This window comes from Myotis brandtii, unplaced genomic scaffold (assembly GCF_000412655.1).
Source record: "Myotis brandtii unplaced genomic scaffold, ASM41265v1 scaffold412, whole genome shotgun sequence".
NCBI classification, from domain to species: domain Eukaryota; kingdom Metazoa; phylum Chordata; class Mammalia; order Chiroptera; family Vespertilionidae; genus Myotis; species Myotis brandtii.
Window position 1 is genome coordinate 2,875,991 of NW_005365832.1, and position 23,411 is coordinate 2,899,401.

The following is a 23,411-nucleotide window of genomic DNA, read 5'->3' on the forward strand; positions in this document are numbered from 1 at the left end:
CCTGCTTCTTTGAGGAGGCTCCCAGGGTCCTCCCAAGGGATTGTTAAAAATATACTTTTATTGATTTCAGAGAGGAAAGGGGAGAGAGAGAGAAACATCAATGATGAGCCTGGCTGGTATGGTTCAGTGGTTGAGCATTGACCTATGAACCTGGAGATCACGGTTTGTTTCCGGTCAGAGCACATGCCCGGATTGCGGGCTCAATCCCCAGTAAGGGGGTATGCAGGAGGCAGCAGATCAATGATTCTCTCTCATCATTGATGTTTCTCTTTCCCTCTCCCTTCCTCTCTGAAATCGATAAAAATATTTTAAGAAAAGAAACATCAAAGATGAGAGAGAATCATCGATCTGCTGCCTCCTGCACACTCTACACTGGGAATCGACCCCACAACCAAGGCTGTGCCCTGACCAGAAACAAAAACTGTGACCTCCCGGTCCATAGGTCAGTGCTCAACCCCTGAGCAACACTGGCCGGGCCCAAAGGGAATTTTGAATTGCCACACGTTGTCTTGGATTCATCAGCCAAGTTTTCAGGCTGACAATGCAAAGGGTCCCCCGTGCAGTGAAGATTCAGCTGGCTGTTCTCTGTGTGTGTGTGATTTGGCCATGAACAGACCAGTAGGAGGATATGTAGTTTTTATACATTTAAAGTCATCAGTTTGAATCCCAATTTCAAAATTAACAAGGCGGTTACCCCTTTATCCTAGTCTTCCTCTTTTTTTTTTAATCCTTTAGGGCCCGAAGTGAAATTTAAAGGTGTCTTTCACCCAGTTATCATTTCTCCCGATAGAATTGAAGAACTGAATGTTGTAAACTCTGCAAATAATGGTGAGTTCCGAAGGTCTCTGTTTTCTTAGTTAAAATGAATGAATCAATTTATTTTCTTTGCCCCGCAGATAATGAGAAAAAGAATTACTCCAAAATATAACAGACAGAGAGATTCTCTTCTTATAAGGTTAACATTCTGGAGGAGGCTCAGGGAAGAATTCTCTGTAATTTTATGAGCTACTAATAGTCTGAATAGTCAGCTTTTCATCGAGGAACTTTCTGTGTGTGCCATATCGGAGAAACGTAACGACTCTTCCACAAAGGGCGCTGTGTAAGTGCTGGGCAGAAGACAGAGAGGAGTGAACACAGTCTTTGCCTCCAGAAGCACAGGAGTAAGCAGAGCAAGTTTATGCATTAAGCAGCTGACAGATTCTTTTCAGTCTGATACAGGAAATTGATTTAATGGCAAGGGTATAAATGAGAATTTGAAGCCTGACTGTGGAGTCTAATTCTTGACTATCTATATCTATAATAATAAAAGCGTAATATGCAAATGGACCGAACAGCCATCTGGATGACCTTCTGGACGAAGCCGGGGCTGCAGCTGTGGGATTGAGGCAGCTGCCGCGGCTGCAAAGGCCTACTCTTGCATGAATTTCATGCATCAGGCCTCTAGTGTCATATGTTAGCTGTAAAAAACTAGTCAAGTTCTTAACTGAGTCTCAGTTTCTTGGTCTGTGAAATAGGGCTAATGACATCTCAAAGCCTTGCTAGGGTGCAAGGCGATTCTGTGGAGCATTCAATGGAGCACTTGACACAGCGAGTGCGCAAAACGTTTAGCCGCCTTCACAGCCATCATCACCAACACCACTTCTGTCACCATCACAGGGCAGGGCAGCACGATGCAGCATGAAGGTCCTGTATCCGTAACCTGAAATCGAATTGACATCCCCGGCCAGCAGCGATCACACTGCATGACTTACAAATGGTTTCATTTCAGGGCTCACCTTAGGTGCCGGCCTCAGCCTGGCTCAGGTGAAGGACACCCTGGCTGCTGTGGTCCTAAAGCTTCCCGAGGAGAGGACACAAACATACCGCGCTCTCCTGAAGCAGCTGGGAACTCTGGCCGGAGCCCAGATCCGGAACATGGCTGTATGTATGCGGTGACAGTAAACTGGTGTGTGCCCCTTGCATGGCTGTCCCCACCCGACAAATCAGAACATTGTCACTCTTGTGGGACAGGCCGAAAGAATAGTTCTCCAAAGCCTTGCTTGATTCTTATTTGATCACTTGTGTTTCGATGATTGTACAACTGGCGTGAGAATGACTCATTGTTTTAAACAGTCTCTAGGGGGCCACATCGTGAGCAGGCATGTAGATTCCGATCTAAATCCCCTCCTGGCTGTGGGCGGCTGCACCCTCAACTTGCTATCGAAAGGTAGGTGACAGCTCCTTCGGAGGGTGATGAAATCGGCTCCTTCTACCCTTTGTTTCTCTGGGTGCAGGAAGCCCAGTTTTGAAAGTGACTCCCCTTTAGACTATTAATAACTCTCTCTGCCTTTCTGGAGGCTGGAAAGGTGGCCAGTCTGGTCCTAATTCTATGCACTTCCTGCGTCTCCCTCTCTTTCTTTTTGGGGACTAGTGCTAGATATTTTCCCATCCTGGTCACCCGGCACTGGCCACACCTGGTGGTGTCCGGATGTGACCCGAGCGTGGAGAGACTACAGGCTGTTGAGAACGACTGTTGAAGACTTCCCCCAGGGGTTCAGAAGCGTGGTGGCTCCCACATCGTGCGGTGGGCTCATACTTAATTTGTCGTGAATGGAAGCCTCCAGACCTTTTTCTGTTGAACGACGGTTTGGCTTAATTCTGTATTTATTTACTTGACTTTTGGTTTTGAAACTAAGTTCAGGACTTTTAATTTATTTCTCTTATGCTAACATAGTCAACAATTATTGAGAAATTCCAATTGGTCCTCTATAAATCTCTTTTTAAAATTTAAAAATATGGACTAGCTTTCTATTATCTTCATTGTCAAAGAACTACTCTTCATATCACTAAAACCACAAAATTATCCTAAGGAGGAAGATTTGCATTCAGAATTATCAATTTATGTAACATCCCTTTTAAAAAATCATATAGTGAGAAAGAGATTTGTGATGTGAATATAAAAATCAGAAGCTTCTTAGCTTTCATCCCAGCATCATATTTCATTATAGCTTTAAACAGCTTCTCCCTCAAATATATTGATTAAAAAACAGGAGTTTCTTTAGGTGCTGGAAAAAGATATAAACAAAAAGAATATCAGATCACTAATATAAGATTTCATTGAAGGCAATTTATTTATTGACCACTGAACCTACTAGGGGTCCCAATGATAAACAATAAATGTTTGTTGAATAACTTGATTGGAATATCAAAAGGGGCATTAATATCCATTCCCTATTTACAAAGCCCAAAATGGATTATGCTGTTCAGGAAGGGGACCAAGGTCCTGTTCTTCCTGACCTCTGGGCTATTCTGCTAGATATTTTTATTTATAAGCCAAGGAGGGAAGGAAGGAAGGAAGGAAGGAAGGAAGGGAAAGAGAGGAGGGAGGGAGGGGAGGGGGGGGGGGAGGGAGGGAGGGGAGGAGGGAGGAGGGAGGAAGGGAAGGAAAGAAAGGAAGGAAAGGAAGGAAGGAAGGAAGGAAGAAAAGGTGGAATCTAGATTCAAAGAAATGTTGCAAAATGCCATTATAAGGTGAAAGATTTGTTAATGGTAAGAAGATCACTCCTTTTCCCAGTTTCCTCAGATATTTGGTAGAATTATTGCCTAAGTTTTGGGAGTTTGATCGTTTAATAGTACAGATTCCAGGGAAAGTGTCATTTCTTTCACAGAAGGGGCACGGCAGATTCCTGTAAACGAGCAGTTTCTCAGGAAGTGCCCGAGTGCGGACCTCAAGCCTGAAGAAATCTTGATCTCCGTGAACATCCCCTACTCCAGGAAGGTGAGACTGCCCTTCTGTTCCCCGGTTTTCCTGTGAGCCCGAAGCTGTTAACTCTGGCACGCAGTGGGTTAGGGGGAGGTGCGCAGTGTTTACAGGTGAGATTATGAGGACTTGTGCACCCAGTAGTCTCCCCTTATCTACGGGGTCACTTCCGCAGTTTTAGTTACCCATAGTCAACTGTGGTCCGAAAATATTAAATGGAAAATTCCAGAAATGAACAACCACAAGTTGTAAATTGCACGTTGTTCTGAGTAGCATGATGAAATCTTGAGCCATCTCACTCTGTCCTGCCCAGGTGGCGAGTCAGCCCTTTGTCCAGCGTCTCCACACTGGATATGCTCCCCGCCTGTTAGTCACTTAGTGGCCATTTGGTTATCTGATCGCCTGTTGTGGTGTCACAGTGCTTGTGTTCAAGTCGCCCTTATTTTACTTTATACTGGGCCCAAAGCCCAACAGTGGTGATGCTGGCACTGTGGATATGCCAAAGAAGCCATGCGGTGCTTCTTTTAAGTGAAAAGGTAGAAGTTCTTGACTTAAGGGAAGAAAAATAAAATCCTATGCTGAGGCCCTAGCCGGTTTGGCTCAGTGGATAGAGTGTTGGCCTGCAAACTGAAAGGTCCCAAGTTTGATTTGGTCAAGGGCACATGCCCAGGTGGGCTCGATCAGTGGGGGACTTGCGGGAAGCAGCTGATCCATGATTCTCTCTCATCATGGATGTTTCTATCTCTCTCTCCCTTTTCCTTCCTCTCTGAAATCAATAAAGATATATTTAAAAAAAAAATCCTATGCTGAGGTAGCTAAAATCTCCAGTGACTACTGTAGTTGCTTTTTATTTGTGTTATGCAATCGTCTGTCACTCCTGAATCAGGAGACCTTTGTCTCTGTCCTCTCTCTAACTTTCCCACTACCCCAAACTCTAAAGTTACTTTCTTACTAATTTTTTAAAAAAATATTTGTGGCCGAAACCGGTTTGGCTCAGTGGATAGAGCGTTGGCCTGCGGACTGGAAGGTCCCAGGTTCGATTCCGGTCAAGGGCATGTACCTGGGTTGCGGGCACATCCCCAGTAGGAGATGTACAGGAGGCGGCTGATCGATGTTTCTCTCTCATCGATGTTTCTGACTCTCTATCTCTGCTACCCCAAACTCTAAAGTTACTTTCTTACTAATTTTAAAAAAAATATTTGTGCCAGGAGGGTTTTCCCTCAATAAAGCTTGAAAATATATCTCTACCTAAATCTGGGGGTTTGGAGGACGTTTAAAAATTACACTTGCAATAGAACATAGGGGGAAAAGGTCTTTGGAGTTAGACTCAAGTAGAATCCTCTTTAAGACCTGCTGTGACCCTGAACTGATTGCAGACTCACTCCGAGCCTTAGAGTCCCTATAAAAAGGGAATAACTGAGCCCGCCCTGGAGAGTGCGTTAATCTGCTCGGGCTGCCATCACATAGCACCACAGACTGGCTGCCTTAAGCAACAGGCATTTATTCTCACACGGCTCTGGAGGCTAGAAATGTGAGGTCAAGGTGTCAGCAGGGCTAGTTTCTTCTGAGCCATCTCACTCTGTCCTGGCTTGTAGATGGCCATCTTCTCCTGCGTCTTCACATGGTCTTTCCTTTGTCGTATATGCGTCCAAATTTTCTTTTCTGATGAGGACACCACCCTGTTGGGTTAGTGTTCACCCTACTTGCCTCATTTTAACCGAGTTGCCTCTTTAAAGATCCTGTCTCCAAATGTAGTCATGTTCCAGGTCCTGGGAGCGAGGACTTAAATGCCTCAACTCAGGGAGGACACAGTTCAGTCTAACAGAGTGTGGCAAGGATATGTAAGGCAAAACTGCCTAGAAACTCAGTGTGTTTCTACATACACCACTTCACTTTGGCTTCCAGTGGGAATTTGTGTCGGCCTTCCGACAAGCCCAGCGGCCGCAGAACGCACTCGCGATAGTCAACTCAGGAATGAGAGTCTTTTTTGGAGAAGGGGACGGCATCATCAGAGAGTTCTCCATCTCGTATGGAGGCGTCGGCCCAACCACCATCTGCGCACAGAATTCCTGCCAGAAACTCATTGGAAGGTACGGCATCATGTCCCTAGACCCCAAGTAACAGAGCAGCTCTTTTTTTGATAACATGAAATTGTAAGAAGCAACATGCTTACTACATTTTTATTTAGTGGTATAGAATTCCAATGTGATTTTATAATTATTTCCATAGCTCTTGATTTTAGTGAATTCTGAAGTGAGAATCATATAGTCTGTGTGTGTGTGTGTGTGTGTGTGTGTGTGAGAGAGAGAGAAAGAGAGAGAGAGAGACCATATCCCAGTAGCACATAGATTCAGTAAGCAAAATGAGTACATTATTCTTTATTGAGAGAATAATTTACTATGATGAAAAACAGATTATGGCAGTTTGTTTTATAAAAATTGCTAAATGCATTTGCTTACCTGACTTTTTATATCTTTAGGTGATACTAGTAGCCAATATTTCTTGAATACTTCCAGGTATCAATTATCATTTCCTAATAGTTAAAAACATGAGCTCAATTGAGCCAAATTGCTTGGGTCCGAATCTCAGTTCACCCCCTATTAATTATGTGATCTCAGTCAGTTTACTTAACATTACCATACCTCAATTTCCCTGTGTCAAAAGGCAACAATCACCCCCACCACACAGGACACTTGAGGGGATTAAATGCATGACTACATATAAGATGCTTAAAACCAAAACCTGTCTTACAGTCAACATTCTAGTGATACAGGAATGTGTTGCTCCTGGGCAACAGGTTGTCATTTCTTCCTCGTGACCATTCCACGAGGTGGATCCTACTATTATTTCCCTATTACAAATGACGAAGAGGGGCCTGGGCCAGACGCCTTGAGAGTGCTGCACTGTGGTTTGAATGTGGGTTGCCCGACTTCGAAGCTTGTACTCTTGTTCCCTGCACTAGATTGTGGCTATTTGTCTCGCACACTAGCTGAGCCTATGAGATAAGGAGTCCTCTTTCTGACCCTCACAGGCCCTGGAATGAAGAGATGCTGGACGCAGCTTGCAGGCTGGTCCTGGATGAAGTCTCCCTCCCAGGCTCAGCTCCGGGCGGGAAGGTGGAGTTCAAGAGGACTCTCATCATCAGCTTCCTCTTCAAGTTCTACCTGGAAGTGTCGCAGCTTCTAAGGAGGATGGTAAATGAACTGACCATGTATTTCCCAGCTTTAGGGGCCATGGGGATACCCAAAGTGGAGGCAGCAACCCCCTGACCAATGGCTGTAGAACAGGAAAGACAACCCAGATTAGAAACGCGTGGGCTCGCTGGGCCTGCTCCAGGCTGCCTGTTGATGGCTTGTAGTTTGGGGAAGAGTTGCAAGTAGAGCACGGAGTTGTGCAGGATTGTGTTTAACACCACTGGGTTCTTTTGTTTCCGATCCATTGTTTGTCTAGGTGGTGTGCAGAAAACTCGTTTATGACTTAAATATACTTTCCCTCAGTAAAGCACTTCTTCCACCGGTTGGGGGTTACCTTCATGTGTTTGGCCTTCTCTGGTTCACCTTCATTTCTCTCACCCGTAATCTGATGATGGCAGCCATTCCATAAGGTCATTGTGAAATGGGCCATCATAGGAACAGGGCTGACTATAGTCCCTATTCAGCCCAGGGCTTTAGAGGAACATGATGAAAACTGCCTAGTACTAGTCTCAATAAGAGCAGTAATCATCCAGGCATTCTTTGCCTGGTCTCCCTTTTGACAGACTTTTAGTTAAAAGATTGTTGGCAAGGGAGGGCACAACTAAAAGAATTTCTCTGAATGAATTTGCTGGGCCCAAAGGGAACTTGAGCCATATTGGCCTCATTAATCCCACACTACAACCAACTGACCAGAAGCCAAGCACATCCTTTCTGTGGTATAGAAATTAGTATGAGCACATTAAGTGAGAGGCACAATGTTCTCTCTTCTCATTGCTTCTGGGGATATCTTCTCATTATATAGAGGAACAACTAAGAACCAAAACAGTTGTATCAAAATTTTGAGAACAAAAGCTTGAAATCATAGATAAGTGACATATTACCACCAGGTAATCACAAGAGAAAAAAAATAAAGCCAATTGTAGACTCCTCCTGCCTTATAGTCTCATACTTTCAATTCAACTTCCTCTATTCAGTATCCCTCTACTATTAAAAATAATAGTCTACTATTTAAAAAACTAATGTGAAATATAACTATTAGGTGTATTGTTCAAAGCCTTAGATAATGACCCAAATGACCCATTTCCCTTGGTTTTAAGGAGCGTTCCTCCTGGGACCCTGCAATGATTCCTCAGAGGGGCGACAGCTGCGTGGGCTTCTGTGTTGTCCTTTCTCTCGGAGAGTTGGCGAGTTGGCTGGCGGTGCAGAGTTTTAAGCACATTGCTGTGGAGTGCTTTGACTCTTGCTCCTGGATTAAGCATTCTACCCCTTTCCGTTGTATTTATTTAGCTTTTATCTTCCTGCGCTCTTGGTGCCTGAGGCCCAAACCTGTGAGAGAGCCATAGGAGACAGAGCTGTTGGAAGGCAGTGGCCTACTAGGTCCACTTGGCTCTTCAGTATGGACCGTCCAGGACGTGTGGCCCGGAGGCCAGGAGCTGCTGTATTTCCAGGGCTCTGACGGGCGAGTCCTCTGCAAATGTTAGACTTCAGATTAGAGCTGCTGGTTAAGGACCACGCTAGCCTCCCTTCGGAGGCCACTTGGGCACATATTACATATCCACGCTGGTTCTACTTTTCAGGACCCTGTTCACTATCCTAGCCTTGCAGACAAGCATGAGAGTGCTCTAGAAGACTTTCATCCTAGGCATCGCCAGAGTGCACTGAAGTACCAGGTAAGTGGCTTTTTTTTTTTTTTTTTTTTTTTTTTTTTAAGGGCCTGGCTGTAATTCCTTCACGCAGACCCACTGAACAAGCCCAGTAAGCCAAGCTCCCCTCTGGTGAATTCACAGCCTTCTTTTCTGTTCATTAAAGTTTCAAAATCAATGAAGAATTGTGACTGAAAACCAAGCTACCAATGGCCATTTTTTTTTTTAAATGTCTGCTTTGATCTTGAAGGCGGTGTGTTTGGCTCTGTGGCCTTGTGCCGCCATGTGCGTGAGCTGCTGGCTCGCCACATGCTTCTGCCCGTGGCAGCGTGGAAGTCAGAGCCCCACAGCCTCATTCTGTGTCAGGGCCCTGGGGCCGCTTTGCTTTGATTTCCAGAGGAGCAGAACACACAAGCCCTGGGCGTTGATGACACGCAGTATTGCTTTTTAAAAGAGCTGCTGATTTATTTTGTTTCGATGTGAATCTACTTTGCTCCCCATCCCCATTCACCCAGTGGGTTTTCTGTGAGTTACGTTTTAGAGTTGGATCAAACGTAAGTTCTAAGGGCTGTTTCTAGCTCCCCTAATGAAAGCTGACTATCAGGGAGAACAGAGTCCCTCAGACATTTCAAATGGTATTTTCTGCCACAACATCATAAAAATGTCACCTGCAGTCATCCCATTGGTAAACTCGATAAGACTCCATGTGTTTTTCCTTGGAATTATTATTAAGAAACTTCACCTGGAAGGTTTTATTAAGTCAAGAGCATTGAATATGTTGTTGGATTTAGTTATAAAAGCTTACAGTATGTTGCAATGAATATTGAAGTTGGTGTATACCCTTCAGGGTTTAAGTTTAATATGTTCAAAAATTCAAATACACCATACTCCATTGAAAGTGATTATTTTGACTGTTAAAAACAGCTGCCCCCACCCCGCCCCCCGCAAAAAAAATAAAAAAGAAAGGAAGGAAGGAAGGAAGAGCTTCCAGCCCAGCTGGGTGGTTCAGTTGGTTGGAGCATCATCCCACACACCAAAAGGTTTCAGGTTCAATTCCCAGTAAGGGCACATCCTAGGTGGCAGGTTTGATTCCTAGTGGGGGCAAGTACAGGAGGCAACTGGTTGATGTTTCTCTCGCACATCAATGTTTCTCTCTCTCCCTATTTCTCTCTTCCTCTCAACTCAATAAAAACATACCCTTGAGTGAGGATTAAAAAAAAGAAAACAGCTGCCACCTTCCTTTGTAGTCAGCAAAATCTGACAGCTACAACCTTTAGCTTATAAATACCTAACCGTGACAATGGAGTAAACTTTAGGAAGAAACCACAACAAATTAAGGGGTATTCAAATCACTCAAAGAAAAGTGATCATCTTCATGTAGTTGACAACCTTAAAAGGGAGTTTGCTGTCATGGATTGCAAGTCAAGGTTTGGAAGCAGTGTACTTCCCACAGATGCGTATTGTTTCTGCTTCTCCTGTGGTTTTTCTCACACAGAGACACCCTCATTGCTAGAGCAGCTTCCACGCTCATGACGGGCATTGTCTCCCTGTCGGTTCTTTCGCTTTGAAAGCATTTGTCACAGCTTCCGGAGACCAGCAGTTTGCGGGACAGCATTCTTTCTTCCATCAGATCGATAACCACAGAACAAATAGAAGCAAGCATCAAACACAACCTCTTTCACCAGGAGATTCATCACAGCTGACTACCAAACATCAAGTGTCTTCAGCTAAAATAAGCCAGTTCGTATTTGATTATAGAATAGGACAAAGATAGCCTTTGGGACCTTTCTTCAATCTCTTGACAGGCTTCTTTACTCAAAATAGACATGTCCTCAGCATTTCTTATAAACATAGTCACGATGTCATTGTGCTCTTCTGCAGAATATATGTGCTGTGCTTCGATACAAACAGTAAAAACATTTTGATAGTAAAATTTAAAGAAATCCATGAGTATTAGCAAAAAGACAATTTTACATCACCAAGAAGGGTTATATGCATTTACTTATACAAATGGGATTTGTATTAGAGATGTTTGTGGTCTACTAGTATATTCAAAACAATGGGAAAAAAGATAAGAACAACAGCATAGCTAGGCATCCATCCCAGGCTCCCGATTGAACTATTGAAATAAGCTTATTGTCCTGGTATCTTTGTTGATAGTGGTAGTTTTCGTTTTCAAAAGTGTTCTGGTTTAGATGTTAATTATATAGCTACCATCTTATGGGAGATGTGTATAATATGATTATAAAACTGATATGCTGATTATTGATTAAACAGAAGGTAGACCCAAAGCAGCCTCCTCAAGACCCAGTCGGCCATCCCATCATGCACCTGTCTGGTATTAAGCATGCCACGGGAGAAGCCATCTACTGTGACGACATGCCTGCCATGGACGGGGAACTTTTCTTGGCTTTTGTAACAAGTTCAAGAGCTCATGCTAAGATTGTGTAAGTGATAAAGTTTTTACCTGGTAGACATGAACGATGTCTCATCTAAGTCACATTAGTGACAAGTAATGGTGTGAGGAGGGCAAGTTACTGGTTGGTGATATTCAATGAAGATTAGAGGTGAGGTGGGATCCATATGTAGGATTTACTAGTTTGTCCCTCCATTGAATGGTTTCATTGTCCCAGGGATTTCCCCGATCATCTGGCAGAGAACTACTGGAGTGGTTTTGACTTATCATGCCTCTCTCATATCTTGTTCCCCAATTGAGCCCACCCCCTTTGGTCCCCGGGCTGCGGGGCTCTCTGAGGAGCCTGCTCTGTGTCCTCATCCAGGTCCATTGATGTGTCAGAAGCCCTCAGCCTGCCAGGCGTGGTGGACGTCCTGGCCGAGGAGCACCTTCAAGGCGTGAACTCCTTCTGCTTTCTGGGCCAACCTGAGAAGCTGCTGGAGTCAGAGATGGTACTGAATTTTTTGCTTTCTGTTTTAATAATAACTTCCTCCACCATGGCAGGTCGATTTTCTCAAAGATAGCATAGCATTTGGCACATGGCAAAGGATTCCTATATATTTTAATGCTTATTATAAAACACTATATTCTAATGCTGAATGACTTCACATATATTCATTTTCCACATAAGAAAAGAAGCTGAGTAGTTATATAAAAGGTACATGATTGTTTGACATTTTCTAGTAGTGAGATAGTGTGCTGCCAACAAGTATAGAAGAACAAATGAGGGAAGAGTGGTCATTTTCATTTGCTAATCTCTCTCCTGAGAATCTCTTGCCATGGCCCCAGTCAGTGTGTCCAAAGTCCAAGTCCAAGTTCAAGCGGTGTCTCCCCCATGAAGCCTTTCATTGTCCTTTAGTCCAGGAGTTCTCTCTCCCTGTCTGAACTCACCTTGACTCATCCACTCATACTGCCAGGTATTGGACAGGCTTTTTTTCCTTTGTACATCGGATTGGTTATATATGCCCTTGTGTGTGGAACTAACACTGTGAAAAATAAGTTAAACAAATATGCCCCCTGCCCTCAGAAATGCACACATATGAAAAGAAACAGATATACACACTTTCCCAGAATCCACATGTTGGCAAAGCACAAACCAAGAACACATTGATCAAATATTTACAAGACACGTAAGCATTACAGTTAACAATTTTCATGTTGGGGCTCACTGACATCTAAGTGGGAACTTAGTAGTAGTTGAAAGTCAATAGAGCCTTAATAATCAGTAACCTTTGTAAGCAAATGTATTGGTCACTTTAATAGATTTATCATATATAAAATCTCTTGAGAAAACTGAACTAAGTATATCTGTGTATAGTTATAACTAATAGTTATATTTTAAAAGCAAAGAGACACACCCTAGCCAGTTTGGCTCAGTGGATAGAGCGTCAGCCTGTGGACTGAAGGGTCCCGGGTTTGATTCTGGCCAAGGGCATGTAACTCAGTTGCAGGCTCCTGCCTGGCCTAAGCCCTGGTCAGGGCACTTGCAGGAGGCAACCAATTGATGTGTTTCTCTCACATCGATGTTTCTCTCTGTCTTTCCCTCTCTCTTCCACTCTCTCTAAAAATCAATGGAAAAATATCCTCGGGTGAAGATTAAAAAATAAATAAAATAAAATAAAACAAAATAAAATAAATAAAAGAGACAGTGGTTCCTTGGAGACCCTAGAACAGTTGGTGCTCACATGCCTTGTAGTTATTGATTGTTGGTCTAACATCAGGCAACATTCTGTCACCATCTCGGTGTGCCTGGTGCCCTTACTAGTATGTGCAGGGAACTTTGCAGTAACTGCCAGTCACTCCTTTTGTGTTCTTCCCTTGCTCTCTACATCCTGGGGTGGCCTTTAGTTATCCCCCACTGACATTTACTAGGGTTCAGCTCTGTCTTGGCCCCCTCATTCTCATTTTGGGGAGCAGGGGTGGGAGAATAGATGCATTCTGTGGCACAAGCAATAAGATGCAACCCTGAAGTCACTGAGCCTGACTTTTCTCCCTGTTTGCTCTGGCAGACACAGGGAACTAGAGCTGGTCTCCTGTTCCAGGGGACTGAAAGCCCTTTTGTCCACAGAGGACAATGCACCCACGCAGCCTCAGGTCTGGAGAGCAGGAGGTTTGCTTGGGACTGGAGTCCAACTTTCCTTTGTTCATTCACTTGGGAATTGATTCCTCCTTCAAGTTTAAGCTCAAGGTCAACAGGCATTTTTTAACTGAGCACCTACTGTGGCTGCTCACTGTAGCTGAACAAGACCTGTGTGGTCCTTGCCCTCATAGAGCTTAAAGTCTGGAGGAGAAAGCAAAGTGGACGTTTCATGAACTTTCTACCTTGGATTAAGCTTATTTATTTATTTCCATGCCTTAGATACAGGGCGTGCCCCCAAAATGTATACACACTTTAACTGACAGCTCAGTTTTGAACATGAAATGTACTTTAGTAAACACTGCCTATAATTATTCAAAGTGTGTGTATACATTTTGGGAGGGCACCCTATATTTTTCCCTGGGCTGGTGAATCCTTGAATGAGGCCGTACATCTGATTCATCTGTATATTCCACACACCACTTTTCATGTAGCAGGGTCAATGAGTAGAGAAATAATGCTGTTTGAAAGTTTCAAATGATTAAAACTTTTCCTACCATATCTTCAGTCATCAGAAAATGCAGTAAAGGCATTTCAGCAGGTTTTGTGCAGAACTCAGGCTTCTCAGTTCAGTGTTTACCCAAAAGAGCTTCATCATTTGGGGCAGCCCCTGTCTCTGGCTCTTGCCAGCAGATTTGGTTAATAAAGACGAAAGTTTGGTGACTGAGAGTTTCAAGTCAAGGTTGAAACTCCCCTAAGAGAGTGGCTTTGGCAGAAGAAAATGAGAATTGTGGCCTTTTCATCAATGTTTCCTAAACAAGCAAAGCCATTCCTGTCTGCACAATAGTTCCTGCTCTCTGAGGTGTGGCTATGTTGATTGTGAGCCTCTGGGGGCCAGGTCTGTGTGCTGGGTCACAGAGGCAAAACCAGGTGTTTGTGGAGAGCAGGGAACAGAGCCACTGTAAAGGATTGCCTTTGTTAGTTCAATTCCTTTTCCAAGATTTGTCTACAGCATGTTATGCCTTTTAAAATTCTCTCATTGCAGAAAATGGAAACATGCACAAAAATAGAGATTCAACATTTGTCGAATCTTGTTTCATTTATCACCCCACTGGCCCCACCTACGCAAACCCAACAAACATGCTGTGTGTGTGTGTGTGTGTGCGCGCGCGTGCGTGCGTATGTTCTGGATTTAACTTGCTTTACTACCATGTTTTTCTTGATGATAAAACTACTATACGTTCCCTGTAGAAAAGACCTAATAGTCTAATGTAGATTTTAAAAATAAATGATTAAGTTTTCATTGAGATCATGGTATAAGATGGGAGAGAGAACAAAACAGTCCTGGTGACTTTTTCAGTCCTGAGTATTTTACCTTTCTGGAGCCTTGGTTTGGTTTTCTTTTCCATCAACTTTGTGCCTGGTCCCTGTGTAAACTCCCTAGGCCACCTACCCACCTGCGGGTGACATGATCGGCGTTCTGTGCTTGGTCACACGGTAGCTAGTCCAGTCTCATGTCTGTTCATGAAAAGCTTGTGCTCCTCCACAGTTTGGGGCAGAGATTTGCTCACCAGCAGTGTTGCATCATCCCCCTCTCTTCTTCCTCTCTGGATGAGATAGGCTGTACCTCCTGGTCCTCCCTGTCTAGGAAAGAAAAAGCTACCTCTCAGAATGGCCCTGCTCTTGGGATGGCAACCACAGGCCATGCCCTGAGCCTGGCTCTCCTGGGCCAGCTGGCCCTTGGGCAGCTCTGTGGGCTTGACCTGGACAGAGCCTGAGTCTGCTGTACGGGAGGCAGCATCGCTCTCAATCTCTTCGGCCACCACTGCCAATGATGCAGCAAAAAGACTCAAACTTCCCCAGTGCCTGGGGCAGCAGACTCACTCTGACAAGTGCACTGTCCTACCAAAGCCGTTGTTCACATGGCACCGTGTTTGACAAGTGAAGGGGTCCTTGACTGTTTGTCTAGCTCTGTGCTAGGTGGAAGGAGAAGAATGAACCAGAAGAGAGGACCTGGTGCCTGCCCGTCTGGAACACAAACGTATTTTCTGTGTTGCAGGTGTTTTGCGTGGGTCAGCTTGTCTGTGCCGTGATTGCGGATTCTGAGATTCAGGCAAGAAGAGCTGCGAAGCGAGTGAAGATTGTCTATCAAGATTTGGAGCCAGTGATCCTAACCATTGAGGTAATGAGTTCAAGGGTGGGGCCAAAAGAGCGGATTTTAGTGGTGTATCAGTAAAAATGTTGGTTACAGTAACAGGAAACAAAATTTGATAAAAAAGTGGGGGCTTCATTGGCTCCAACTATATCAGTGTTAGTGAGAAGCCTGACCTTCCAACTCTTCTCCCTGCTGCCCACAGTAGGAGCGTTATCCCCTGTGGTCATAGGATGGCAGCCAGGAGCTCCCAGAAGCAAGAGAAAACAGTGTTGTCCCAGCATTCCATGAGTCCCAAAATCCAGCCTCATCAGGCCCCTTAGTCACATATCCATCTCTGGGTTAATGACTGACCAGGGGAATGGAGGATCTGTTCGTTACTTCTGGGAGGTCAGATTTCTTTGATGGATAAGGGCTGGATGGAGGAATGGTGGAGACCTGAGCTGAAATCTGAGCATCGTTTGGAAGGGGACAGGTGAGAAGAATGCTGGATGGACAACCAACAATGTCCCCAAGAGGAGACACACCCCATAACTCCGTAGAGCAGGTCCTTGAATAACATTGGTTCATTCAACATTGTGTCGTGATAATGTTGATGAGATGCCTTAAGAACTTAACTCTTGTTTCTATCATCAGGTAGCCTATGGTAAACTTGATTTTGTTATAAGTCATTTTGCCATAGTTACAAGAGCCTATGCATGTTGAGTGAGGACTTACTGCATTCACCTTCAACCAGACTCACCCAGAGACTCTCCACCCAGGCACAGTGAGAACCAACAAGATGATCTAGGGAGCAAGTATTGGAGACACTATTTTTAGATCCTTTCATGTATATCTTAAATGAGTATGAGAAACAGATCCTATGATACCTACAGGTATTTCAGCAACTTAAATTGCATTTCCTATCCTATATTTTAGAAAGGAGTTTGAAATTTATAAAGGTTTTAAGACTCATCTCCATGTAATGATAAATGATAAATTCGTTGGTTCTTATAATTCACTGAGTAATCAAAACATGAAAGTTGGAAAAGCAGCGAGAACAGATTAGATTCAGCACATACCGACTCCATATGCTCTTGGAATGCAATATTATCTTCCCAGCATAATGGAAACCTTGCTGTCCAGGCACTAGCATGCCCTGAGGCAGAAAATGGAAATGACTTGGCCAAGATTAGTGTCTCCAGGAAAAGTTAGCCTATCCTCCTGCTTTGTGCCTAGGAGCTCAGAGTTCATTTCTAGACAGTGTCCTCTGTGTTTTAAAATTAAAATAAAATCATGTGAAGAAAACAAAAATATGAAAGTTTAATTGGAATCAAAGAGTGATTAGTTCTTCTAAATTTTCCTGGCCAGTTTCAAGTTCAAACATGTTGTTCACTTCTCAGACCCTTTTCAATCATATCCTGCCTGCTCTGCTTCCTTACTTTACTCTATTTCTTCCCCAACATTCTATTTTAGAATTAGAATGACTTCTCCATAAGAAATTATTTACATAACTAGAGGCCCAGTGCACAAAATTTGTGCACTCGGGGGGCGGGGGAGGGTGCGGGTCCCTCAGCCCAGCCTGTGTCCTTTTGCAGTCCGGGAGCCCACAGGGGATGTCCGACTGACAGCTTAAGCCCGCTCCCCACTTCTGGCTAAGCAGTGCTCCCCCTATGGGAGCGCACTGATCATCCGGGGCAGCCCCTGTGTTGAGCGTCTGCCCCTGGGTGGTCAGTGCACATCATAGCAACCAGTCGTTCTGCAATTTGGTCGATTTGCATATTAGTCTTTTATTATATAGGATGCTTCATCAAAAATTTTGTTTGTAATCCTTTGCCCAATACCAGTGGCTATCTTCTCTTCTTTCCCTCTCCCTTCCAGCTAAATTCAATTCTAAATAAGCAAATAGATAAGACTCTCTTTCTGTCCTCCCCAACTCCAATCAGCAGACCTCTGTTGCCTGCCAAAGAAGACCAGCATCAAATAAAAAACTTGGACATTGTGGAGTAGAGCCACCTTGTGTTTCTATTAGTGATGAAGCTCTCCAAGGTCGATCAAATAGATTAGAGTGGATTTAGTAATCAAAGTCATTTATAGCAGGGAAATATGCCCAGCTCTCTAGATATTAAAGTTATTTTTATCACTTTCCTGACCAGAAATTTTTCAGGAAATTGGCTCAACGTTGCTCAAAGAGCAAGCAGCAAGTGAAGTGGAAAGAGATTAAATTTTTAAAAATAGGATTTATAGAACTTAACTTCCGTTTCCGACCTGGAATAGCTGAGTCTTAGATTAATAAGAAAATCACATAAATTGATTCCAGTAGAAAAGTGTGGTATCAGTCAAAATAGGATAAAAAAATGTGTCTCTGTCACTAATCGCTAAGGTTTCACCTAGCTTGTGCTTTTTAGAGTTTTTAATAGTAGTTTGAATGGGCAAACCTTTGGCTCAAAGGGTCAGGCCAATGACCCTGGTGAGAAAAAATAGGCTCTTGACCAGAATCTCCCATCAGTCATCATGATCAACAACACTAGCTAATTCCTACACAGAGCTCACTATGCAGTTATATAGTGCTAAGCTGCTTTCCTACATTTACTCACTACATTCTCACAATAATCCCATGAGATTAAAAACTGTTATTATCCCCATGCTGGCGAGGAAACTAAATGACAGGGTTGCCCCCCAAGGCACACAGCTGGTCAGTCATAGGAGCAGTCAATAAACACTCTATCAAAGAATCTGTGCCCCACGGAAGTAAAAACAAATCAATCCCTTTTCCAGTGTAGGAAATGGCGGGATCCCAATAGGACATCCCTGTAAGGTATTGCTAGATGCCTACTGGTGTGGCTAATGCGAACCAGCGATAGGAGAATCCCCAGTTGCCAGCAGGCGGGAATCCCATAGATGGGCAGTAATCATGGGAGATGATGCTGCAGGAGCTGGCGTGTGGCATTGCCCAGTTGGCACAGGGATTACAGTGAGATAAATTCCTAAGGATAGGCAAGAAAACCAACCTAGATTATTATCGCTGCACCCCAGGTTATGTGTCCCCACTACTGTTCCCCTTCATTGGGCACCCAGGGGAAGCCAATAAGAACCAGTGTATAATTTGTGGTACCCATGCTGGGCTTGTAATGGAATCTTACCTCCAGGACTGGAGGTTCCAGGTGCCCTACTGCCCTGTGCAAATCTGTGCTCATCTCCCCAGACTCGGCCGATGCCCCTGTGTGTGGCTCCTTCATGGGGCTGGATAGCATGCCCAGGCAGCCTCACTTTTCTGTTCTCTTTCTAGGAAGCTATACAACACAAGTCCTTCTTTGAGCCAGAAAGGAAACTGGAATATGGAAATGTTGATGAAGCTTTTAAAGTGGTTGATCACATTGTTGAAGGTAAAACTATCTGGAAAAAAAAATGATGAGAAGGGGAAGCTACCCCGAAAGCCTTCCGAGTGCGTCTTATCTAACATTGCTCCTGGGAATAGGCAACTCACTCATAAATGCGGTCCCCTCTGTGGTGTGTGTATGTATGTGTGTGTGTGTGTGTGTGTGTGTGTGTGTGCACGCATGTGAATGCATATGTGTGTGCATGTGAATGTGTGTGTGTAGCACAGCAGGGAGGCACAGTGGGAGGCCTTAGCCATGCCAGCCCCATGCAGTGACCACTTACCCTGAAAGAAAATTGGAATATGGAAATATTGATGAAGCATTTTAAAGTGGTAGATCAGCCCAGCTGGCGTGGCTCAGTGGTTGAGCAGTGACCTATGAACCAGGAGGTCACCAGGAGGTCCAGGAGGTCACAGTTCGATTCCTGGTCAGGGCACATGCCTGGGTTGCAGGCTCGATCCCCAGGGTGGGGCATGCAGGGGACAGCTGATTAATGATTATCTCTCATCATTGATGTTTCTATCTCTCTATCCCTCTCCCTTCCTCTCTGAAATCAATAAAAATATATTTTAAAAATAAATAAGTAAAAAAATAAAGTGGTTGATCAAATGCCTGATGGTAAAACTACCTGGAAAAAAAATGATGAAGGGGAAGCTGTTGTGGCCATAGTTGTTACATTTCTGTTCACAGCCATCTTGCAGGCTGGGATTTGAAGCTCAGAGTGGTTAAGGGGCATGACCTCATACAACAGCTACTAAGTGACAAAGTTGGTCTGGAATTGATAGCTTTTCTTTTCTTTCTTTCTTTTTTATGATTTCCCAAGCCCACAGTTCTTTCTCTTTCATCCTTTCTCTGATTTTGCCAACCTTCCTTCCTGCTGTCTCCCTCCCTTTCTCTTTCCTTCCCTTCCTCCCAGGGCATTCACAGGCCTCAGGGATATTGTGAGTTTAGTTCCAGACCACTGCAATAAAGTGAGTTGTAATCTTTTGGCTGGTGGAAGGTCTCCCTTTCAATTTGTAAAAGGAAGAAGAAGAAGAAGAAGAAGAAGAAGAAGAAGAAGAAGGAGGAGGAGGAGGAGGAGGAGGAGGAGAAAAAGAAGAGGAAGGAGAAACATCTGTTAAGCACAATAAAGCAAAATGCAATAAAGTGAAATATGCCTCTATATGGATAAAATAATACTGATCTCAAAGATCCATTGTGAAAAGTGTAAGAGAGAATACATGTGTGCTTGGCACAGAGTAAGAGACCGTAACTGTGAGCGACAATTATTATTAGTTAGGATGTTTTTGTTGTTCTTCCCTAGAAAAGGTTGTCTATTGTTGAGCTCTCACGCTGGCCGGCGTGCACTTATCAAACCCATTGCTTCCCAGTTTTTCTCACTAGAAGACGAACATGAAACCAGCCTGGAGATTCCTGGGCCCCTTTCTTGGGATTCTAGAGTCGGAGAACCCAGGGGCACCCGACTGTTTTCTGATCAGTCTTACCAGTGCTCCGGGTGATTCTTGGGATTAATAAAGTGGCCAACGCTCCGAGGCTGAGTTTGTTTTAGGGGAGAAGAGGGAGCATGTTTAGCATAGAGAGTCCATGGTGTGAACATCTTGGAAATGTCAATATTTAGGGGTTTCTTCCACTTGTGCCACAATATGTTTTTATGGAAGGTCCTGGCATCTTATTTAATTATTTATTTCAGTTAGGTAATGTGTTCATTCTGTGTCTTTCTTGAATTTTAACTTGCTACCTGCATCACATCCTGTAAATAGGTATAAAAATGATACAGGAAGGTCAAAAGGGGACTTTTAAATTTTCATTCCCTTAACTCACTAAGTTTGTTTGTTTTTCTCACTCTTCAACTGTCATTTGGGTGAAGATGTTTTGACTACTTGTTTCAATGTGAGATAATTGGAGGTAATTGTCATAACAGCCCTTGATCTGCCCCTTAGGAAAATTGGTGCTCCAAGAACAAAGAATATTTACAAGATAAAATACAGGCATTATATCAAGTCTTACACTGTGTTGTGGAAGGGGGTGATATTATTGTTTGCCTTTGCTGGCTGTGAAGATAGATTTCAGCCCTCCTTAACCCCGGGGTCACAGGCATTAAAGAGCACCGCGCACAAATGAGCCAGCGGAAGCCAGAGAGGCGTGTGATCCAGCAGGAATCAAACCTAAGTTCTCCAATTCTGAAGTTAGCACGTTCTCTCCTCTGCATTAAGCCGCTTCCCGTTTATCTCTTTACAATTTCCATCGCTGGGACGGGCTTTCCACTGGAGAGGGAGATGGCAATCTCTGCAGCAAGATTTGCGAGAGGCCTGAAGCCCCGCGCGAGATTACCTCCCCGCAGCCGGTCCTGCTGGGCACAGCACAGATAAACTTCCTATCTGGACGGCTTTGCCTTCTTTAAGGGCCGCTATTAAAATGTAAATATGCCAGGAGGAATCACTCCTAAACCCATACTGGGATGAAATTTTATCTCAGGGATTAGTTGAACAAATTGGTTTCCAGCCTAGAGAGTTGAGAGCAAGGCCCCAGGGTGAAGGAGGGTACCGTGGTGTGGGGCGATAGGGGTGGGCAGCACAACATAACAGGGCCCTGGAAATGTCTCTTGTCTAGTATTTTTTTTTTTTTAGTTCTGCGTATTTTTAAATGAAGTGCATATTTCACAAGATTAATTTTGAGTGGATAGGTGTGAGCATTAATATTGCAAACCATACACTGGAGCCTACTGGTAAGTGGGGTTTTCAATGTACAGGCCCCGATAAAAGCTTACATTGCAACCGAGATCTGAGTTCTTGACATTTTAATTTTTGTGTTTTATAAATGAAGCAGAATCTGTCCATTCTTTTTTACTCTTTCTTTACTCAGATTGTGGATGAGCTAGGAAGTCCAGACTCCAATACAAAAGATTTCCTTGGGAATCTTTCTCAAACAATTTACAAATCACTATTATTGGGTGTATTTTTAACTTTTAAAAGTTCTGCCTGCCATAGCTGGTTTGGCTCAGTGGTTGAAGCATTGGCCCTTGGACTAAAGGGTTGTGGGTTCAATTCCCATTAAGGGCATGTTCCTCAGTTTCAGGCTCGATCTCTGGCCCTGATTGGAGTGCGTGCGGGAGGCAACCAATCGATGTGTCTCTCTCACATTGATGTTTTTCTCTCTCTCTGTCTCTCCCCCTCCCTTCCACTCTCCCTAAAAAATCAATGGGAAAAAAATATCCTTGGGTGAGGATTAGCAAAAAAAAGTCTGCCTTTCACCTAGCTTGATGACTGTCATAGTTGTGCTCTGTTTTGTTTTGTTTTTTTATGAGGTTTTTAAAAGCTGTTTTTTAATTTTTTTCCCTGCCCTCCAATGAGTTTCTTAAACATTTTTTAGAATTCTATTTTGATTTATCACTAGTGTTGTTTTTGTTTTATAACTTTATTTGACAATTAGTGATCAGTTCTCATCCATGTTAACTGTTTGTAGATTTTTGGAGTGGTGACAAGTACATAGGTAACTAGTATGTAGGAGTGGTGAATCTTCATCTTCATTACATTTATTGGACAACCACTCCTGGATAGGGTATGGGACATTCCTTATTCCTTTGGCCCAGATATGCTCTCCCTCATTTACAATATAATTGTCTTTAAAATGTTCTCTATATACATTGAGAACCACATGAGGCAATGTTGTAATTCTGTTTCAAATACAAGTTAGAAAACTCAAGAGGAAAGGAAAGTCTATTGGGCTTACCTGTACCTTTATTCTTCCCATTGCTCTCTTGCCTTCCTGATGTTCCAAGATGTTTTTTAATCATTTTCTGTCTGTTTTAAGAACTTACCTGAGCCATTTGTTATTTTAGGATAGGTCTGTTGAAGACAAACTCTCTTAGTTTTCTTAGTTTTTCTTCATCTGAGAATGTTTTTATTTCCTTATTTCCTTTTTATTCTTTTTTAAAAAAATATATTTTTATTGATTTCAGAGAGGGAGAGAGATAGAAACATCAATGATGAGAGAGAATCATTGATCGGCTGCCTCCTGCATGCCCCACACTGGGGATTAAGCCTTATAGCAAGCTAATTTTTAAGTTGATAATTTTGTGTGGCCCGTGAGAGATGTTATAAATATGCAAATTACCCTTGGCAGAAAAAAAGGTTTCCCACCCCTGATCTAGGGGGAATACATAGATGGGACAGAGCCTCAGGATACCCCAACATTTAGAAGTCAAGCTCAGGAGACTGATGCCAGTAGGTTAGGAGAAACCAGAGGCCTGGGCTGATTGGTATTGTTTGGAATTATCACAATTAGTGTCCTTGGGCTTGGGAAATCCAGTCTGATTTTCCAAAAATTTGAAAACCAGATGGTGTTATTTTCAAATGATTGTCTTCATAGGATGTTTTGCTTCTAGACCCAAGATCAGGATTCAGCAGGCCCAGGCCCAGGCATGTATGTTTTCAACAAGCACTTCAGGTGCTTCTGCTGCTATGCTGGTGGTCCACAGTTCACTCTGAGCAACACTGATCCCAGGGCTGAGCTACTGGTGGCGTCTGCTGCATCTTCTAACTTCACTCCACTGCTTTATAAGAAGCCTTCTTCCTTCAGGCTTATGTCATTAGATACATTACTCTCATACTCACTGTCACTTAACCATCTCCCAGTTCCTTCTCTGATTACTAATGTTGGCATTTCGGTAGTTAGTTTCCTTGGATGTGAAGAGTTTATTTATTTTTTATTTTATTTTTTTAAAATAAATCTTTATTGTTCAGATTATTACAGTTGTTCCTCTCCCCCCTCCCATAGCTCCCCTCCACCCAGT

General features: G+C 43.5%; 1 protein-coding gene across 1 annotated transcript in view; it reads left to right on the forward strand.

Annotated features, from left to right (window-relative positions):
- AOX1 (aldehyde oxidase 1) overlaps positions 1 to 23,411 on the forward strand; it is a 70,766-nt gene that overhangs the window by 16,350 nt on the left and 31,005 nt on the right. The window contains exons 10-20 of the mRNA XM_005873573.2: positions 736 to 828; positions 1,769 to 1,920; positions 2,113 to 2,206; positions 3,648 to 3,757; positions 5,645 to 5,829; positions 6,771 to 6,933; positions 8,511 to 8,603; positions 10,854 to 11,023; positions 11,357 to 11,483; positions 15,168 to 15,290; positions 18,529 to 18,625. Of these exons, the coding sequence (XP_005873635.1) occupies positions 736 to 828; positions 1,769 to 1,920; positions 2,113 to 2,206; positions 3,648 to 3,757; positions 5,645 to 5,829; positions 6,771 to 6,933; positions 8,511 to 8,603; positions 10,854 to 11,023; positions 11,357 to 11,483; positions 15,168 to 15,290; positions 18,529 to 18,625 (1,407 nt within the window). The remainder of the gene's footprint in view (positions 1 to 735; positions 829 to 1,768; positions 1,921 to 2,112; positions 2,207 to 3,647; positions 3,758 to 5,644; positions 5,830 to 6,770; positions 6,934 to 8,510; positions 8,604 to 10,853; positions 11,024 to 11,356; positions 11,484 to 15,167; positions 15,291 to 18,528; positions 18,626 to 23,411) is intronic.